The sequence below is a fragment of the Theropithecus gelada genome, chromosome 18, assembly GCF_003255815.1.
Source record: "Theropithecus gelada isolate Dixy chromosome 18, Tgel_1.0, whole genome shotgun sequence".
NCBI lineage: Eukaryota > Metazoa > Chordata > Mammalia > Primates > Cercopithecidae > Theropithecus > Theropithecus gelada.
The window spans coordinates 16223400-16245165 of NC_037686.1; the positions used below are offsets into that span (position 1 = coordinate 16223400).

The following is a 21766-nucleotide window of genomic DNA, read 5'->3' on the forward strand; positions in this document are numbered from 1 at the left end:
CTAAAGGAAAGTGTGTTGGATTTTGATCCACAGTTCTTCCTTCCTTCTTAACTGTATGGCTTCAGCAGGTAACATACCTCTTGATACCTTAGTTATTATTATTTTTTTAAAGACAGGGTCTCACTCTGTCATCCAGGCTGGAGGGCAGTGGCGCAGTCTCAGCTCACTGCAGCCCAGACCTCCCTGGCTCAGGTGATCCTCCCACCCCAGTCTCCCAAGTAGCTGGAATTACAGGCATGCACCACCACGCCTGGCTAATTTTTTATAGAGATGGGATTTCACCATGTTGCCCAGGCTGGTCTAGATCTCTTGGGCTCAAGCGATCCTCCCACCTCAGCCTCCCAAAGTGCTGGGATTACAGGCGTAGGATTAGTCCTTGCTAATACAAGGACACTATTAGCCACCTTTGCAAGGTTGTCATAAGGATTAGAGAGCATTACGTGAAGTGCCTACCACAGCATTGGCACACATTACGGGCTCAGGAGATGGGGGATACCGTGATGAAAAGTGGGAATAAAATCCTTTACATTTTAGTTGCTGCAGTTCCTTATTAGAATGCCTGCCTAACTGTTTTGATCCAGGAAGGTGGGCCTTTCGCTCCCAGTGTGCTGAGGGAAGGTAGGGAAATGCCTATTTTCTCATTGGCTTGTGCTCTAGATCTTATAAGGTTTTGAGAATGAGTAGGCTGAGCACGGTGGCTCACACCTGTAATCCCAGCACTTTGGGAGGCTGAGGCAGGCAGATACTTGAGGTCGGGAGTTCAAGACCAGCCTGGTCAACATGGCGAAACCTCACCTCTACTAAAAATACAAAAATTAACCGGCATGGTGACAGGTGCTTGTAATCCCAGCTACTTGGGAGGCTGAGGCAGGAGAATTGCTTGAACCCAGGGAGCAGTGAGCCGAGATCACATCATTGCACTTCAACCTGGGCGACAGAGCAAGACTCTATCTCAAAAAAAAAAAAAAAAAAAAAAAAGAATGAGTAGTAGTCATTAAGTACATAATCGAATAGCGTTGCTTCCACTGTTTCTTATTGCACCTGTGTGTACTCTTGGAGCAGTACTGCTGTACTTGGGTTAACCTCACAACTGTTAGGATGTAAATTGGAGTGTCTTTCTAGAAATCTTTATGCCATGGTCTTCTGTGCTATTTTATTGGTTGTCTGACTCAAACCTAAGTGCCTTGTCTAATTCAAACTTTACATTGAAAGGATTTAAGGGGAAAAAATAATTTCTTAGGTTTTCAGGTTAAGGTTTTTTACACATTTCATAGAACATGCACAGAGAATGATCACAGTATGAGACTCGTGGCTTAAATATGGGTCATAAAGCTCAGTACTTTAGGGTCATGTGCTAAAAATATTTCTTCCATAGGTTGGTGCAGCATGATAGAGCTCAATTTCAAGGATGCATTTGATTCCTTTGAGAGGCTAAAAAACGAGTCCAGGTGGTCCCAGTGCTATTATGCCTACTTGACTGCAGGTGAGTCGCCCATGGTCCCTCAGTGTGCTCTCTCTGTCGTGAATTAGCTCGCCTCACATGGGCAGATGGGGGAATGATGGCAGGAGGAAGCAAGAGTTATGCCCTTCCACGGCTTTTCCCAGCATGTTAATGTTTTATGGAACCAAGTAAATAGTGCTAGAATACTGTGTTCACTGACCCAGGTGAGCACCCAGAAACTCAGTAGTGCCCAGGGTGCGCCTTCACCACACGCTTCCCCTTTGGGCCTGGTTTGGTCCTGTTTTCTGTCTTGGAAATGCATATTGTGAGGTCTTCCCGGTTATTGTACATTTTGCCCTAAATTGCCTCAACCTGTCTCTATCCCTTTACTTAATATGCTGTGTTTTTTTTTGGGATTCTGAAGAATTTTTAAGAATTCAACAGGCTTTTTTTTCATTGTGTTAATTTTTTAATTATTATTCTGGGTCTTGCTCTTCTTCCCAGGTTGAATGAAGTGCAGTGGTCTGATCATAGCTCACTATAGCCTCAACTTCCCAGGCTCAAGTGATCCTCCTGCCTCAGCCTCCACAGTAGCTGGAACTACAGGCGTGCCCCACCATGCCCGGCCAATTAAAAAAAAAAATTTATAGCAACAAGGTCTTGCTATGTTGCCCAGGCCAATCTCTAACTCCTGGCCAGAAGCAATCCTCCTGCCTCAGCCTCCCAAAGCACTGGGATTACAGGCATGAGCCACAGAGCCTGACCTGTGTTAATATTTTTGTTTGGTTAGTGCCCTGGTTACAGAGTTGCATAGGTCGGAGTCATCTGCTCCAACCTTGTTTTACCTCCTAACCTTATTGTGTTTACAGTGTGATATTTCAGATGCAAGGTATTTACATTGCATATCGTTATTAACACCTGTATTCTGTTTTGAATAAGGGTTTTTTTTGCCCTTGTATGAGGAGATAGAGATGTGCTGCCACCTGGTGGCCAAAGTAGTTGTCTGCATCCTTCAATACCTAAAGGGCTGTGTGATTAAGAATTGTAGAGGTGTGGAATTGAAGAAAACCGAGAGGTTGTACATTTTCTGCCTTTAAGCAACTTCGTGTAAGCCATTTCTGGTTTATGTAATGAACCCTCCTCATGCAGCCACATCAGTGGTTCTTTTACTTAAAATTCAAGACTAATCCAATTATTATTTTCAATACCTTCTTATTCTTAACATTCAGATTTAATGAACCATCTTCCACTTCCATTCTGCCCTCTTAACTGATATATTTAAAATAAGATAGAATTGATTAACATTGACCAATAAGTATATTCTGGATATCTTAAATTCCCTATAAAATTGCATCGGTCCATTAGCATCAGTGCAAAGCCCGCTTGTGTCCATATTCCTCATTGCAGTCCCTGTTGACAGGTGTGATCTCATGGCTCTGTCCCTGATGTTTGAATAAGCTTATTTTTCATATCCTGGATAATATGCTGTGCCTCACACTTAAAGGGTTGTTGTATAGAATTTGAAGACATCTCAGATGAAAGTAGCAGCTATTTGTTGAGTGACTGTGTTTAATATGTTGAAGAATTGATGAACCCAGATTGAATAGCCCAGAAAACAGAGGCCTGCACACAACTCAGCAGCCGTTAGGTGTAATTAGGCTGCACAGTCGATGGTGGACAGCTATTTATTGTTTCCATCTCTGTTGAGTTTCAGATACATAAATGTACAGTGTGGCTGTATAGAGGAACATTTATTCCCCCACAATATTTGGAAATCCCAGAACCATACCAGCCATAGGAGAGGATAAGCATGAAGGATTCTGATCTCTGTTTCTGCACTGGGATTTTGTAGAGAGGATAAGATGTGGGTGAATAGCTCCACTAGAAAGAGTACATGAGGCAAGGCCAAGGCGGGCAGATCATGAGGTCAAGAGATCAAGACCATCCTGGCCAACACGGTGAAACCCTGTCTCTACTAAAAATACAAAAATAAGCCAGGCGTGGTGGCGGGCACCTGTAGTCCCAGCTGCTTGGGGGGCTGAGGCAGGCGAATCGCTTGAACCCGGGAGGCAGAGGTTGCGGTGAGCTGAGATCGCTCTGCTGCACTCCAGCCTGGCAACAGAGTGAACTCTGTCTCAAAAAAAAAAACAAAAAAAAACAAAAAAAAACATAAAAAGAGTACATGAGGCAGGGAAGGAGCACCGTTATACCGTCATGCAGGAGCTGCCATTTGGGCTGGCGGTGAGCTGGAGGGGATGGGCACTCGGGGGCTCCGAACACTGCCACCAGGGCTTAGCTCCCCAGCATATTAATGTTTTGTACGACTATGTCAATAGTTTTGTACTTTTAAAAATTGTGATAAAATATGTAGCATCATTTACCATTTGAACTTTTTTAGGTGTATGTGTCAGTAACTCCAGATAACCCTCAGATTGTTTTGCAAACATCACCAGCATCCATCTCCGGAACTTCTTCATCATCCCAAGCTCTACCCAGTAAACAGGAACTCCCCATTCACTTTTCCCCCAAGACCCTGGTTACCATGCTTCTACTTCCTGTCTCTATGAATTTAAGTATTCTACCTACCTCGTGCATAAGTGAAATATATTTGTCCTTTTGTGTCTGGCTTATTTCATTTAGCATAATGTCTTCAGGGTTCATCCATGTTATAACATGTGTCAGGATCTCCTTCCTTTTTTCAGGCTGAATAATATTCCATTGTATGTATATGGCACATTGTGCATCCGTTCATTCATGGACGGACATTTGGGTTGTTTCCATCGTTTAGCTATTGTGTGGAGCACTTACCTGGAACATTGGTATACAGGTATCTGTTCCAGTCCTTGCTTTCAGTACCTTTGGGTAGATACCTAGAAGTAGATTTGCGTGATCATATACCTCTACTATTCCTGCAACTTTTCTGTAAGTTTGACATTATATCAAAATTATAAGTTACCAATAAATACTAGAATATCACATATAGGATTGTGTACACTTAGTCTTATTGGAAGAGTGAGTCATCCTAAGCTCTGTTTAGGCCTCATATTTTAGGATAAACCAGAGACTCCCATGCTTTTAAACATCTGCATCTTTTAAAGCAACTATCTGGCTGGGGGCGGTGGCTCACCCCTGTAATCTCAGCACTTTGGGAGACCGAGGCGGGTGGATCACCTGAGGTCGGGAGTTTGAGACCAGCCCGGCCAACAACCAACATGGAGAAACTCTGTCGCTACTAAAAATAAAAAATTAGCCAGGTGTGGTGGTGCATGCCTGTAATCCTAGCTACTCGGAAGGCTGAGGCCGAAGAATTGCCTGAACCCAGGAGGCCGAAGTTGCAGTGAGCCAAGGTCGTGGCATTGCACTCTGGCCTGGGCAACAAGAGCAAAACTCCATCTAAAAAAAACACAACTATCTATGATTTTACTGCAAGAGAAATAGGCGGTGTTTGTTCTTCAGGGTCTGAGGTATGGATGTTATAGACCTTTGGGGTGGTTCAGATACTGTTGCTGTTTATGACTGGTTTTAATTATGTGACTCTATAAGAATGTTCTCAATGATCTGAGGAAGACCTCAAGCTAGGGACAGCAGAAATATATAATTTTTCATTGATTTACTGTGTCACCATAGGCATTGCTCAGCTTTTCCATCCTCTGATCTAAAAATAAGGGAGTTGGTTGCACAATACAGCCACTGAGCTTCATTCTGGTTTGGAAATGTTACAGCTGCAATTGATAAGGTCATTTTGGATTGGTGCACACTCCTCCATCTGGATCAGGGATGCCCCAGTGACTGGGAAAGGAGTTGTCCCTTCCTTTGAATATTCAGCCTCATCACTTTTAATCCCAGTTGGAACCTGCTGTCTTTCCCATTGTCTTCCTGTCCTCAGCTCTCTCCGAGCCTCAATTCTTGAACCCTTGGGCTCTGCCGATGGTAGCCTGTCCTGGTACGTGCATGCCTGGGATAGGTGACTGCTTGACCATGCCCAAATGCGAGTACGGGACCAACCTACTTTTAGGGGTGCTCAAGTAAAGAAGGGGGAACTGGCCAGGCACAGTGGCTCACACCTGTAATCCCAGCACTTTGGGAGCCAAGGCAGGCGTATCACGAGGTTAAGAGGCCAATATGGTGAAACCCCATCTCTACTAAAAATACAAAAATTAGCCGGGCGTGGTGGCAGCGCCTGTAGTCCAAGCTATTCGGGAGGCTGAGGCAGGTGAATGGCGTGAACCCAGGAGGCAGAGCTTGCAGTGAGCCGAGATCGCGCCACTGCACTCCAGCCTGGGCAACAGAGTGAGACTCTGTCTCAACTAGCAAATCAACTTTAGTACATTCCAACTGGGGAGTGAAAAACTACATGTGATCTCACAAAAATGAATAGAAATGGATTCCGCACCATCAGAGTTGAGAAGAAAGGACAGAGTTGTGGTAGAGTTTCAATCAGGTAGTGGGGTTGCAGCCAGTGCAAAGTTTGCATAAGGGACCGAAAAGACACAGCAAAGGAAAGATCATTAAATCTTTGGGGCCTGAGATGAGAAGAAGGTGTGCGCATGATCAAAATCTCACTCATTCCTCAAGACTCCGCTTGACTTCTCCTAGCTCCTTACAGCGTCTGGTCACTCCAGAGAGAAATGATCCCTTCTCTTTCTGAGCCTTCTAGAAACCACTTTGGTTCTCCTTACCCTGACTACCGCTATCACTACATAGATTGCAGCGTGTGGGACCCTATGTGCGTGTGTGCTCTCTTCAATTGAAATGTCAGTTTCTTTAGGGTTCAAGCACACGTGTTTCTTCTTCACATTCTTGCTGGTGGCTTATAGGTAGTAGGCAGCCAAGGAACATGGACAGGGCAGATAGATGACTTCCTAGGACAGAGAAATCCTCCTTTCACTGTGAAGCTTTCATGATCCTCTGGGCTCTTCATTGTTCTTTCCTAGGTTCCTATTTATTCCACTTTCTGAGTATGTGAGCCCTAACTAGGTTGTACTCTGTGACAGTAGCTAAGGACTTTGTTATGTGAAAAACTGTCTCCCCAACAAAAGGACAAGGACCATGGCTTTCCCCAAGCCCCCCAAAAGCTCTGGGAACACAGGCACCTAGAAAATAGTTGAAGTGATCAGCAGGATGGTGCAGTCCTTTGTGGAATAGTCTTTGTGTTTGTTTGTTTGTTTTTCTGAGACAGAGTCTCATTCTATCGCCCAGGCCGGAGTGCAGTGGTGCCATCTTGGCTCATTGCAACCTCCGCCTCCTACGTTCAAGCGATTCTCCTGCCTTAGACTCCCAAGTAGCTGGGATTACAGGCATGTGCCACCACGCCTGGCTAATTTTCGTGTTTTTAGCAGAGATGGGGTTTTGCCATGTTGGCCAGGCTGGTCTCGAATTCCTGACCTCAGGTGATCCACCCACCTTGGCCTCCCAAAGTGCTAGGATTACTGGCGTGAGCCACCACGTCCAGCCCGTTGTGGAATAGTCTTTAAACATATTTGCTCCGGTTTCTTTCTTTTTTTTTCAAGTATCATCACTTTAGATATCCCTTATGGCATTTTCCCTGACTTATATTTAAGAAATATCATTATGGTCTCTTACAGTTTGTCAGGGAGCCACTGGTGATGTGGACGGGGCGCAGATTGTCTTTAAAGAAGTTCAGAAACTCTTCAAAAGGAAAAACAATCAGATTGAACAATTCTCGGTGAAAAAGGTATGTTGGAGCCTGTTGTATTATGATGGACATTTGTAACCAACACTGCCTTGGCAAGCTTTAGGAAATTATATTCAGGGCTGCCTATTTACTTACCATGTCAAGTGCAGTTCACCGCCATGGAGAGGATGCTCTCCATGATTGTACATCTTCTCTGAATAGAAGATTCTTGCCTTGCTGCAAATAATGAAAGCAGATTTTAAAAAAATCGATTAGCCCTGCAGATACAGGGCCTCAAACAATTGGGTTAAGACTCAGAATGGTTCCCCTTCATGGAAATTTTTAGCAAAAGGTGAAAGATATATATGATCTGAAGAGTAACTGGAGTATAGTTTTTTTTATTATTATTTTAATGAATGGAGACATTATACATTCTTCAGAGCTAATGAACACACTAAGAGAAAGGATTTGTCTAAAGAATTAGTTGGTTTTGGAAGAATACAAATTGGCAGGGCCTAGTGAGAAATGCAGGCTGTCTGGGGTTGAGAATAGAGAACACATCGCATTTTGATGTAATAAAAAGCAAAAGTGTGTGTCACAGTGTCCCAGTTGCCAGCAGAAAGGCCCAAGACTGTAGAGACAGCGTTCCTAATGTATTCTGTACTTTTGTGAATACAATTTTGCTGTATTACCTTGAGTTACATAGTGTCTTATATCCTGAATTATCAGTTATTTTAGTTGTATATGTTTTTATTGAATGAACATTTAATGAAGCTTTTGAGTATAAATTAGACTATAATGTACAGCTGAGAGCACTGGCACTCAGTAGAAAAATTTAAAAACAAGAGAACTGTGACTAAAAGGCATCTATCTAGTCTTAGTTCCTTAGGTGTGTGTAAGCCCATTGAATTATTAGCTGTCACCAAGCTTTATAAATTCCATCGATCTAAATGCACGTAAATCTAGTTTCATCCCCAAGTTTTCAGAATATACCCTGCATCTTTTTTTTTGAGACGGAGTTTTGCTCTTGTTACCCAGGCTGGAGTGCAACGGCGCAATCTTGGCTCACCGCAACCTCCGCCTCCCGGGTTCAAGCACTTCTCCTGCCTCAGCCTCCCGAGTAGCTGGGATTACAGGCGCCCACCACTACACCCAGCTAATTTTGTATTTTCAGTAGAGACGGAGTTTCTCCATGTTGGTCAGGCTGATCTGAAACTCCTGACCTCAGGTGATCTGCCTGCCTTGGCCTCCCAAAGTGCTGTGGTTACAGGTGTGAGCCGCCACGGCTGGCCCTGCCTTGCATCTTGAGAGTAGCTTCAGTTGACTGATGAATGAAAGGCATACTTTCCTGTATGTCAAAAATTGAAAGCAACATTTTTTACAGAGAGAGGAATTGTTAGTCTTAGCTTTGAAGGAGAAGGTCATTCGCATGGATGATGAACTGTGTGCCTTTAAAGTGTCCGAGGTGTCTTTTTTATTTGAATTTGTTTTTGAAAAATGTTGCCTGTTTATTCTAACTTCTTACAGGCAGAGCGATTTCGGAAGCAAACCCCAACCAAAGCACTCTGTGTGTTGGCATCCATTGAAGTGTTGTACTTGTGGAAGGCTCTTCCAAACTGTTCCCTCCCCAACCTGCAGAGGATGAGTCAAGGTAAAAAATATTTAAAAACCCAAAACTGTCTACTGGACACATTGGCTTCTTCTGCCAGTGCTGCATGCTTCAGTTTCCCGGTTATCTCGCATTCAGATTCAGGGAGAGGACACATCTCTCCTTCTTAGAGGGTGTCGTGATGAAGAAAATCCTGTCACTTAGGTGATGGGAGGAGGACGCGGCACTGCTGTGGACAGATATGCTTGCCTTAAACATGTGATGCTTTTGTTATAAATGTTATTAATTCTGTAGCTGTGGGAGTTGCTGGGAGCATACATTTTATTTTCCCCCATGAAAGTACTTTGTTTCCCTTAGGTGTGATTCACATAAATCAAAATATACTAAAGCGTGGCCTGGTGGAGTGGCTCACACTTGTTATCCCAGCACTTTGGAAGGCCAAGGCAGGCAGATGACTTGAGCCAAGAGTTTGAGACCAGCCTGGGCAACATGGTGAAACCCTGTCTCTACTAAAAATACCAAAAATTATCTGGGTGTGGTGGTGTGTACCTGTAGTCCCAGCTACTTGGGAGACTGAGGTGGGAAGATCACTTGAGCCCAGGATATCGAGGCTGCAGTGAGCTTTGATCATGCTCCACCACTCCAGCCTGAATGACAAGAGTGAGATCCTGCCTACAAAAGAAAAAAGGAAAAAAAAAATAAATATGTTCTTATTCATATATGTGGTGAGTTTTCCCAAGGAACTTAGTATTGACCGTTTAGACATAATATTCCAGAAATAGTTTGTAAGCCACTGTAGAAAATTTTTCAGATTTTTCTCCAGTTACTCTTGTTTTTGACCAAATAGAGCATGATCCATCGAGCCATATATTTTTATCATCAGACTTCCTGCAAATCCCTTTTGCCTATTTCTTTTAAGAAAAAAAAAAAAAAGGTCCTTCCTTAAATGTGAAAACAAACATTGCCAATTGCCAATGTTGCTATTCTGGAGATCAAAGGAACAAAACTCCTTAAGAAGCCTTGTACACTGGCCCTGTAATTCCAGTAGATGTATAACCCTCCCAGGGAGGAACTAGCAAGGAAACATTTTTCTTGGATGTGTCAAATTCTCCTATGTTCTTTTTAATTTTCTTTTTTTTTAATTTTTGGAGACAGGTCTCATACGGTCACCCAGGTTGGGTGCAGTGGTGTGTTCATAACTCACTGCAGCCTCAAACTCCTGGGCTCAAGTGGTCCTTCCACCTCAGTCTCCTGAGTAGCTGAGATTACAGGCGTGTGCTGCTGCACCTGGCTACTATATTTATTTTTAAAGGAGTTGCATAATTCAAAACCCCTCCCTTCCTATTGAAGCAAGTATAGAACATCTTTAAATGCCTAACTCAAAGGAACAATGAAGAATATTAAGTATTTTTTAATACGCAAGTACCGGATCACATATTTAGAGATAAAATACAAATATAAGGTAGGCAGTAATTAACATTCACAAGAACAATTACCAGTTAAGTGAGATTTGACAAAATATTCTCTGAACCCCTTTCCAGGTATCAAAATGAAAAAAACTAACAACAAAGATGTGTGCCTGGAAGGGAAGGCAGACCGTATCTGAAGTGAGCATGACACAATTCTCTAGTATCTTTGCTAAATTTAACCCAGTTCTGAGGTCTATTAATTAGATTATATAATTCCTCAATGGTAATCTATAATGGTACAAACTGATCAACCACATACGGTACAATGAAGATCTTTGTAGAGAAAGTTATGTTCCAGAAAAAAACAATAGTGGCAATGTGGATCATAAGCATTTATTAAACTCTGCATCATGCCCTCCAAGTTTTGTGCATTTAGCTTATCGGAGTCCCCATCCATAGCTCCCTGTACCAGCAGAACTAGTGAGAATCCTATATCCTTGTCTTGTTGTTTCATCCATAACCTTTCCCCACCCACCTGCCCTTCTCCACTGCATTCTTTCTTTGCATTGTTTTTTGTTGTTGTGTTTGTGTTTTTGAGACAGGGTCATGCTCTGTTGCCCAGGCTGGAGTGTAGTAGCGTGATCATGGCTCACTGCAACCTCTGCCTCCCTGGCTCAAGCGATCCTCCAACCTCAGCCTCCTGAGTAGCCGGGACTACAAGGGCATGCCACCACACCCAGCTATTAAAAAAAAAATTGTAGAGATGGGGTCTTGCCATGTTGCCCAGGTTGGTCTTCAACTCCTGGGCTCAAGTGATCCTCCCGCTTTGGTCTTCCAAAGTATGGGGATTACGCGCAGCCACCATGCCCAGCTACATTGTAAACATGTTTGTATTCTAGGCGTAGCAGGCAGAGTGATCCTAGTAAAATTTAATCATGTTGTGTCACTCTGCTTCCCAGAATCCTCTATGGTCTTTCATCTCATTCAGAACAAAAACCCAAGTCTATTCAGCGGCAGGCAGTGCTCCCAGTCTGTAACCGCCGAGGCCATTGTCCCTGCCTGCTCTTCCTCCTTGCTCAGCACGGTCCTCCTCCCTGCTCTCAGACACACCTGGCTCCTGTGCCTTTGCACTTGCTCTTGTCTCTGAGAAGGAATTTTTTGTTTGTTTTGTCATTGTATTCTAAGCACCTAGAATTGCCTGCCAAATAGTAGGTGCTCAATAAATATTGAATGAATGAATTAGTGTAATGAATGAATGAATGAACAAGTGAATGAACTGCATTAAGGTTTCCTTAATGTTGCTGCCTTAAGAGTCCCTGAGTTCTTTTTCGTATGAGCGTATTCCTAGCCTGGCTTTCTGGGGCAACTCCTGCTTGTACAAGATCATCTTCTATTCTTCACATTTACCTCCTCCTCTCGCCTTTGAGTTACTTGTTCTGTAACTTCAGTTCTCTCTCTCTCTCTCTGTATACATATATATAATAGAAAATATAAATATATGTTTATATATAAAATAGTAAGATATGTATTATTGGATCTCAGTATCTTTATTAGTCTTTGGAAATAATGGTATTACTTCCTTTCTTCCTCATCAGCCCCATCATGTTTCCGTTCTGCATCTTTCTTTTTTTCTTAGAAAGCTCCCATAACATTCTCTAACCTATGTGTCAGTCCTCCACAGCTTGCTGTTGAAGTGAAGGGGTCAGTGCTGCTCCTCTCCCACGGACTAGTACAGTAACTCGTACAAACATGGAAAGGTGCCTATGGCATGGCAATTTAATGTGAAGTCATTTTTAAGAAATTAACAGAACTTCTTTTTTTTAGAGCAGTTTTAGGTTCATAGCAAAATTGAGCAGAAAGTCCGGAGTCCCCACAAGCTCCTCCCTCCCCCTGTCCTTCCCAACTACCAACATCAGTGTGGTACATTTGTTACAGTCTGTGAACCAGCACTGACACGTCCTAGTCACCCAAAGCCCATAGTTCACAGTAGGGTTCACTCAGTGAACAAACAAACAGTAGGGTTTGGACCATTGTATAATAATGTGTCTACTGTGATGATATCACACAGTCCTTTCATTGCCCTAAAAATTCTTTCTGCTCTACCTACTCTCCCTCCATCTCCCCTCACCCCCGGCAACCACTGATATTTTTACTGTCTCCATAGTTTTACCTTTTTCAGAATGTCATATAGTTCATAGTTGATAGAATCATATAGGATGTAGCCTTTTCAGATTGGCGTTTTTCACGAGGTAATAATGTGTTGCAATTTGAGTTTTCTTGGCTCTGTGAAGTTTGGGATTTTTGCCTTTCTTTGACAAAGACTACTCACTAATGGATGAAGAATGGGCACCTTCTGAGTTTCAGGAGGCAGAAACGTGAACTGAAACGTTCACCTCACTCTTCATGATACTGAAGGAATTAAGTGAATGCATTTCCTTACTGCTCTGTTCACTCCCCTTCTTTTAAAGCTTGCCATGAAGTGGATGATTCATCTGTTGTTGGATTAAAGTATTTGCTTCTTGGTGCCATACACAAATGTCTAGGAAACTCAGAAGATGCTGTTCAGGTAAACTGTTAATGTTGTCAGGGCTAAAGAAAATAAGTCACGAACACCTACGTATGTGCTTGTGAATAAGAAAAATGATAAAGCGCTAAACAAAACCGAACCTCCCACTGTAAACTTTATCCAGTTGATGTGATTAATGCCATCTTCTCAGATGCTAGAAGTTGATGATGGTTAATACTAGTTTTTCATTAACTTCAGATTCTTAGAATGCTTCTTTATATATGGCCTCCTTTTCTGGCACTAGTATTTATCAAAGATGACAGTCTCCACTGGAGAGAGGAGGACACGAGGAGGCAGACAGTTTTGAAGGAGTGGAGTGAAGCCTCATAGTTAGACAAGAACGAAAATGATCAGACATGTCATTGTGCATTCAGTTTTCTCTCTTTTTAACTGCAGATTATTGATGCAGCCCTGGGGGGCGAGCAAGTTGTTTTTTTGTTTGATTGGTTGTTTTGAAGAAGTATGTATCAGTGTTAGTTTGACTACTCTTTGAAAGAATCAGTGTACAGTGGCTGGGCGCAGTGGCTCACACCTGTAATCCCAGCACTTTGGGAGGCCAAAGTGGGCAGATCACTTGAGGTCAGGAGTTTGAGACCAGCCTGGCCAACATGGTGAAACCCCATCTCTACTGAAAATACAAAAATTAGCCAGGCGTGGTGGCGGGCACCTGTAATCCCAACTCCTTGGAGGCTGAAGCACGAGAATTGCTTGGACCCAGGAGGTGGAGGTTGCAGTGAGCCGAGATTGCACCGCTGCACCCCAGCCTGGGCAACAGAGTGAGACTCATCTCAGAAAAAAAGATAAAAAAAAAGAATTAATGTACAGTAATAGGAGACTTTTGGCTTTTAAATCCTAGAAGATCATGCCCTTGTAAGTTTAATCTTTCAGTATGGGCTTATGATAGTTATTATAGCCCAAAATAGCTTATTTTAGATCAAATCCTTATGTGCTAGCAAGATACAGTCAAGACGCATGTCAAGAGATCATAGTTGCCTTGTGTGTTTTCTGTTTTAAATATTAAAATGGGATGTTTAGACTCTTAGATGCAGATAAAGGTATTCTCAGTGATAAAATCAATAGAGGCTAATATATCCCCTGGAAAAATAGTAGCAGAAATGAGACAGTCCAATATATTCTGAGGAATGCACATCAGGCAGCATGTAGAGGACTTCTAAGATGTAAATAGGAAAGAATGAAGATGAGGAAAGAAGAGAAAATCTGATCTAGAAAACACAGTATGAGTCCCCCTTCCCGCCCCCTCTTGAAGATTGTAATAAGCCCTATGCTAAGTCAGAAAATGAATTCATCCAATAACATTTGCATTCCTTTCAGTACTTCCAGCGAGCTGTTAAAGATGAATTGTGTCGTCAGAATAACTTATATGTTCAGCCGTATGCCTGTTATGAACTTGGCTGTCTTCTATTAGACAAACCAGAGGTAAGGTCTTGTGTGTGTGTATATATCGGTACACACACACACATACGTATACACACATATATATACACACACACACATATATACATATATATATATATATAAAATGTTCATCAACAAAAATGTAGAAATGAGCAAGCACAAAGCACCCTTCATTTAAAACAAACTGATTGAACACAGTGTTCTTCATTTTGTTTTCCCGGATTTTACTTAGAATGAGTCCAAGAAGTTAGTAATGGTACCTTACTATCTTTAATAAGGTAATTTCTTGCCTAGAATTCAATCGACAGTCATACATCTCTTAATGACATTCTGAGAAATGTGTTGTTAGGCGATTCCTTCTTGGTGCAAACATCTCAGAGTACATACACAAACCCAGGTGGTATCACCTGCACAGCCAGGCTGTGTGTATCGCCTGTTGCTTCTGGGCTATACTTGTGTATAGCATGTTACTGTATTGAATACTGTAGGCAACCGTAACACAATGGTAAGTATTTGTGTATCTACATATAGAAAAGGTACAGTAAAAATACAGTTTTTAAAAGATAAAATATAGCCAGGCTCAGTGGCTCATGCCTGTAATCCCAGCAGTTTGGGAGGCTGAGGCGGGAGTATCACTTGAGCCCAGAAGTTCAAAACCTGTTAACCTGTTACACCATTTTCTGCCTGCGTGTGTATAAACAGATTTTAAGGGATAATGTGTTTTTCTTATAGACTGTAGGAAGAGGCAGAACTCTACTTCTTCAAGCAAAGGTAAATATCCTGAATCTACCTTTCTCCAGTGGCCCTTCTTATCCCCTACAGTGTATACCCGAGTCTGAATTCAAGAAAGTTTGTGCAGTGATGTTCTGGTTGGTAATATTTCTGGAAAGGAAAAATGATAACCAATTGAATCCATGAGCTCTTGAGTTTTAAGGGACATTACAAGATCATAAGGAACTCAGATGAAATTGTTCATCCTGCTTTAGAAACACTCCTAGTCTTTGAGTGGGAAGATAACTTTTGATTTTATAACTATGTCCTTGAATTAAGAATTTCTAATAGTAACTTACATTGAGCACAACGTAAGACTACCTTTTCAAGAATAACACGAGGAAAATTGTCCAAAGAGAACATTATTGACATTCAATTGATGTTTTTAAAAATGAATATGAAGTTTGAGGTTTGAGTAATATGAAAATCAAGTGCATGGGAAGCCTTTACTGGGAGTGTAGAGATTTTACTTTGGGAAGTACAAAACTGAGTGTGCTTTATACCACAGTACCCTGTGCAAGCTTAGCTAACAGAGTGCATACATATCTTTCTTTTGATCTTACAGGAGGATTTCTCTGGCTACGACTTTGAAAACAGATTGCATGTCCGCATCCATGCTGCTCTGGCCTCTCTGAGGGAATTGGTTCCTCAGTGACAGACCCGGAACACCCGCTCTGTCCCTCCCCACCCAGGGTCCGCACTTTAAAATAAAAGCAGAGGACAAAGCTCTTGTGAAGATCGACTTTTCTTCTGAAAACCACCTGTGCCAGGGACACATTTTCCCAGTTAAGCTGACATATTAAAGATCTCCTCTTTTAAACATGTAGCTAAAAAGTAATAATGATGAGGAGGATGATGATGGTAAGAATAACAACTAACCACCTGGGGAGAGGGTGAAGTGACCTTGCTCAAACGTTTTAGTTTTGTGATTTATTATTTTTAAAATAAAATCAAACGAAACATCCAGCCCGAGATCCTGTAGGAACACCTACCTTAAGCACATATCTGAATGGATAACATTACGAGGTACCTGTAAAATTATTAACAATATTATTACATAGCATTTATATTTGTGTTTTGAAAAAATAAAAGTGCTTTCTAGTGTTTTACTTTATCCTCAGAATACTCCGGTGAATAACATAGCACAGATATTATTAACCCCATTTTGCAGACAGTGAAACTCAGGCACAAAAAGGTGAATTGACTTATCGCAATTAATTATTCCTGTTATTAGCAGAGCAATGAATAGAAAGCAGATCTCCTAACCACCAACTGACTGATCTTTTATTGTAAAAATAATTAATGTTAATAGGCCAGAATTCCGTGTTTTACTTATTAAAAGAACAAAATCTTCAGCTGAAGTTATGTTACCAGAAATACTCATCTCCAGATTGTCTACAGAATGTTTCAAAGCGATGGACACTCTTTTTTCCTTTGAAAGCCAACCAAGTAAGAGCAAATATTAATAGAAGATAATTTTACAACTAAAAGTGTAACTCTTTTGCTAATCTATTAGCATAGTCTATAGATTAGACAAACAGTATCTACATTTTGGGAGTTTACCTTTCTTTGTGAAAATTGTCGAATTACCAACTTTTGGAAATCTTTTGAGACATTACTTGAAAAAGTTATTCGTGAATGAACATAGATTTTGGCGTCAAAATATTTGCTGGTGGAACATTTGCTGGGCTACACAGTGCCAGGATTTAATCATTTTCCCCCTAGCTCAGGTTATTTAGATATTATAAAAGGAATTCAAAGTTATTTTTTTATTCTTCATTGCTAATTTTTATTGTCATTTAATTTACCTCCATGCCCGCTACTGCAAACCTGTGGTTTTGAAGAATCTAAATACCTCAGTCACTTTTAAGAATCTCTGCCATAATTTGGCTCAATGTTTAAGGTTAGATTTTTAAAGACATTTTTATTGAGCTAAAGAATATCATTTTAGAGTGTCATTTATTTACAAATTCTTTTGGCTGAAGCATGATCTCATATTAGTATTTTAATATTTTCAAAATAAAACATGAGAAAAGCAAGTAAAATGTTGGCAAATTTAATCTGATTTGACCTTGTTTTGAGGGAATAATCATAATTTATTTGAAAGAAGTTATTTCTCACTGATTTTGGCTAAACTATGTTCATGTTTCTTCATCTCTGTTGCTGACCACTTTTCAGTAGACTGTTTCCAAAATGTTTATTTACATTGACTTTCTTCCTGATGTGAATTCCGTGTGGGTTTTAGATCATAGTAAGAGAGAAGAGATTGCTCTCCTATATTCAGTGAATGAGAAGGGAACTTTTTTCTGAAGAGCAAAATTGGTGTCCAAAAATATTGGATATCTGGGTGTTTGTTTGTTTGTTTGTTTTTCCTGAGACGGAGTCTTGCCCTGTCACCCAGGCTGGAGTGCAGTGGTGCGATCTTGGCTCACTGCAACCTTTGCCTCCTGGGTTCACACCATTCTCCTGCCTCAGCCTCCCAAGTAGCTGGGACTACAGGCGCCCACCACCACACCCGGCTAATTTTTTTTTTTTTTTTTGTATTTTTGGTAGAGACGGGGTTTCACCGTGTTAGCCAGGATGGTCTCAATCTCCTGACCTCGTGATCCACCCACCTCAGCCTCCCAAAGTGCTGGGATTACAGGCGTGAGCCACCGTGCCCAGCCTGGATATCTGGTTTTAACTAGACTGAAGGGAAGAACATTATGAATCTTTAAAATACAGCTGTTGCCATTTTGCTCTCTTCTTAACATGCAGCATAGGTGACAAGCTTTTCTGTCATGATCGTGGAGCATTCTGAATTGTGACGTTTTTGTTTGAGAGTTCATTCTTGAATTTTCAGTTCAAAATGTTGTTTGAGCTATTATTCCACATTCAAAGATTATATAAGGTCCTGTGCTTTTGAATCTTTTTCAAAAAATTTCTGCCTGCTTAAAAAACTACTTTTATTTTCCCACAGAGAGTTCAGGACTTCAGATTAGTTTGTGTTCAGCTCACTTAACTGGACAGACAGTTTTGCGTTTTGCAACACCATCCTGTAGGTTTTCTTTACTACTCAAAGTATAGGTCTTTTTAAAAATTTTTAATCTTCGTTTTTATTATTATTATTTTTTTGAGATGGAGTCTTACTCTGTTGTCCAGGCTGGAGTGCGGTAGTGCGATCTCTACTCACTGCAACCTCTGTTGCCCGGGTTCAAGTGATTCTCCTACCTGAGTCTCCCAAGTAGCTGGGATTACAGGTGCCTGCCACCGTGCCTGGCTGATTTTTGTAGTTTTAGTAGAAACAGGGTTTCACCACCTTGGCCAGGCTGGTCTTGAGCTCCTGACCTCATGATCCACCCACCTTGGCCTCTCAAAGTGCTGGGATTACAGGCATGAACCACTGTGACTGGCCAAGTCTTTTTTTTTTTTTTTTTTTTTTTTTTAAAGAGTCTATCCATCCTAGGCTTGGTACAGATGGCCCCTGTGGTAAATCTGTGTTAACATGGTGGTAGACCATGGAGAGTGGGTAGATGGAGCTTCTAGACTCCAAAACAACAAAACCACAGTGTGAGTACACCGTCCCATTAGGTTGACTGAAGTCTGAATACATTTTCTGGCCTGTGTGCTGTGACTCATCCAACCTGTGAACTGATTGTGATCTGCTTGGTAACTTGGTTTGGTGTAACCTGCTCTCAACCCTTTGCTGATGAAGAAAATAATCATATAAGTGGAACTATTTGCATCTATGTGTGCTTCTTTTTTTATGTTGTCATCACTCACTCCTTCCCCTGTCCTATTTTGGAGGCTCTCAATGGATCTTCTAACTTATAAATGTCAAATATATTTTTGTATTAGATTGTGCCTATGATGAGAGAAATCTCTAATGTATATTTTATGTATGCTGAACACTTTTATAATTTGACACACTTGGAGGCATGGTCTAGTAATAATAATGTAATATGTACCTTGCTGGTTAATATAACTAAGATTTTACCTTTACTGGGTTAGGTATCTTTATTTTAGCACCTGACAACTGTCTTCTACTGAGTAAAGAATTATAACTTTTAGATGTCACAGAAAATTAGAGTATTTATTGTCACATATTGTGTAAGTCAGTTATTTCTGAATTCGCACTTTTCTGTCTCTGCCAACTAAAGTTAAAGGACAAGTCATATCTGATTTTTAAAATGAGCACATATGCATGCATGCATACATGCACACACACACCTTTGCTGTATAAACTTTTCCAGTGGATTTCTTCCTTAAGCAAATCATGCTGGCAAGTATTCAAATATGGTTTTACACTATGAAGATACACATTCACAAAATCATGATGTACTGTTTTGGTTTCTGCGGATGGTATATTTTGTAGAAAGAAAATTGTTAAATCAAGATCATCCAAGAAGATATATAGTCGAGGCAGATTCTTTAGAAGCTAGAAGAGGAAATGCAGAAAGAGAAAAGGATAAGGGGAGCAAGAGAAAGTTGGTCCATAACAGATACGCTCCTTTTTCAGTAAAGTATGCAGAGCACAATTTAACTGGCTTTCTTGTGAAAGCTAGCCAGGGGGCTGAGCTCTATCACCTAGTTGACTTGGGTATGAAATAGAAGCAACACACTTGAAACCCAGGTGACCTCAGCCGGGCGCGGTGGCTTACGCCTATAATCCCAACACTTTGGGAGGCGGAGGCAGGCGGATCATGAGGTCAGGAGATCGAGACTGTCCTGGCTAACACAGTGAAACCCCATCTCTACTAAAAATACAAAAAAATTAGCTGGGCATGGTGGCGGGCGCCTGTAGTCCCAGCTACTTGGGAGGCTGAGGCAGGAGAATGATGTGAATCTGGGAGGCGGAGTTTGCAGTGAGCCTAGATTGCGCCACTGCACTCCAGCCTGGGGGACAGACCGAGACTCCATCTCAAAAAAAACAAAAACAAAAACAAAAACAAATAAACCCAGGTGACGGCTATGTAATGCCTAATTCCTCCTCCTAGAGGCCAGTGGTTGTCAATTTTCGTGTTTTACAAAGAGATTCTGATTTCGATAGGTTCTAGGTAGGGCTTGGGAAGGCATTTTTAACAAGCTCCTGGGACGATTTCTTACGCAGGTGATGTGGATTGGAGAAACATTGCCCTATTCTGCTTTTGTTAAGGATTTAGTAAATCTGGGAGAAGAGTTAAACACAAGCAGAATTATATAGCAAGGATGAGTCATAAAGCATACATCATGGGATCACTGAGAGAATGCTGCTAACCCACTGGCTTCCTAAAGTAGATTTCTGAGGTGGGTTATGAAGGATACGCAGGATGCAGTCAGGTGAAAACACTTGCTGGAGCAGGATTCAAGGCCTTGGACCTAATGAGCAAAAGCACAGAGGTGACAAACCTCATGTGTGTTCAAGACTCTGGAGCGTCAAGTGGGAATCACATGGCGAGCGATGAAATACGAGAGGTATGTAGAGACCACACCCACAACAATGGAAGGATTTCGGGTGTGGCAGAGGGGCAGTAGAAAAGAAGGTAGATTTGCGTTTTAAATCACTGTTGACCAAAAAATAACATACCGGTGACTGAAAGGGAGATGAACAGAAGGCCAAGATTGTGAAACCACATGAAATCATTAAGAGTTCAAGAAATCAAAGCAGCCGATGGGCAGTGGTTTGAAAATTCTTGGTTAGATGTTTTCATTGTAACAATTTGCATTTCAGAATGACTCAGCCAAGCAGTCATTGAAGAAAGGAAGAGAGTAAAATCTTGTTTTTTGAGTTACAGATATTTCCGCATAATACCTTACACCGAATAGATGTTTGAGATGACCCACCGAGGTTAGGTTTAAAAACCATAAATGTCTCCAGTTCCAAAAGACACCACAGATGAGGTCTTAGTGTTTGTACTTCGGATTTTCAGTAGCTCATTCATTATGTCTCTGACAGCTACATGTGTTATAAACCAAGCTATCAGAAATCATGACAGCCTCATCTTACTTTTATTTACATTACCAAAGTGGTGCTGGAGGTCAGTGACGAAGGATGAAAAATATCTGCAGAGCCACCAACACACTCACTCCAAAAGCCTTTCTCCCTTTTTTTTTTTTTTTTTGTGAGACGGAGTCTTGCTATTTCTCCCTTTTTAAGTATGTAATCTTCCCGAGAAGAGGGAGTTTGCCTGGCACTCAGTACTAATTATTAAGTGGATTACTGAATGGCACTAGATAATGCTGACTGAGGCCTTAACATTGCCTTTTATTGCAAAGTGCTCTGGAAGCCCTATTTTTTTCTGAATTAAAAAACAGGGTTTGTTTTTGTTTTTGTTTTGTGGGTTTTTTTTGTGGGTTGTTTTTGTTTTGTTTTGTTTTGCTTTTGGTCAGATATCTGCCCTGGCAATGCTCTTTGGTTTAAAGTAGTTGCTTTTTAAACATTTGAAGATGGATCAAAATGAAGGCTGCTTGTACTCTGATAATCATGATTATGGTGTTATTTGGAGCCCAGCCCAAATACCTGAGCCTAAATGAGTGAAAGAGCAAACTGTGGGCGTTTTTTTTTGTTTGTTTTGTTTTTTTGAGACGGAGTCTCGCGCGGTAGCCCAGGCTGGAGTGCAGTGGCGCAATCTGGGTTTACTGCAACCTGCGCCTCCCAGGTTCAAGCAATTCTCTGCCTCAGCCTCCAGAGGAGCTGGGATTACAGGCGCCCGCCACCATGCCCGGCTAATTTTTTGTATTTTTAGTAGAGACAGGGTTTCACCATCTTGGCCAGGCTGGTCTTGAACTCCTGACCTCAAGTGATCTGCCTGCCTCGGCCTCCCAAAGTGCTGGGATTACAGGCGTAAGCCACCGCACCTGGCAAAGTGGGTGTTTTTAAACGAAGCGGTATTCCTTTAGTTTGGAAAAATTGAGCTGAAGTTACACACAGTCACTCCTTGACTTGTTTTTGACAGTGGGC

The 21766-nt window shown here is 41.5% G+C and overlaps 1 protein-coding gene and 1 non-coding gene across 3 annotated transcripts in view; one reads left to right on the forward strand and one right to left on the reverse strand.

Annotated features, from left to right (window-relative positions):
- Positions 1–18575, forward strand: part of TTC39C (tetratricopeptide repeat domain 39C) — a 141919-nt gene extending 123344 nt beyond the window's left edge. For both annotated transcript variants that reach the window (XM_025365598.1, XM_025365597.1), the window contains exons 8-14: positions 1376–1483; positions 7027–7136; positions 8604–8727; positions 12563–12660; positions 13993–14097; positions 14809–14847; positions 15413–18575. In XM_025365598.1, the coding sequence (XP_025221383.1) occupies positions 1376–1483; positions 7027–7136; positions 8604–8727; positions 12563–12660; positions 13993–14097; positions 14809–14847; positions 15413–15502 (674 nt within the window). In that variant the 3' untranslated portion in view covers positions 15503–18575. The remainder of the gene's footprint in view (positions 1–1375; positions 1484–7026; positions 7137–8603; positions 8728–12562; positions 12661–13992; positions 14098–14808; positions 14848–15412) is intronic.
- On the reverse strand, positions 7351–7466 carry LOC112611791. The gene has a single exon (XR_003116752.1). It is a non-coding gene; the product is annotated as a U5 spliceosomal RNA (small nuclear RNA).
- Positions 18576–21766: the final 3191 nt, after the last annotated feature.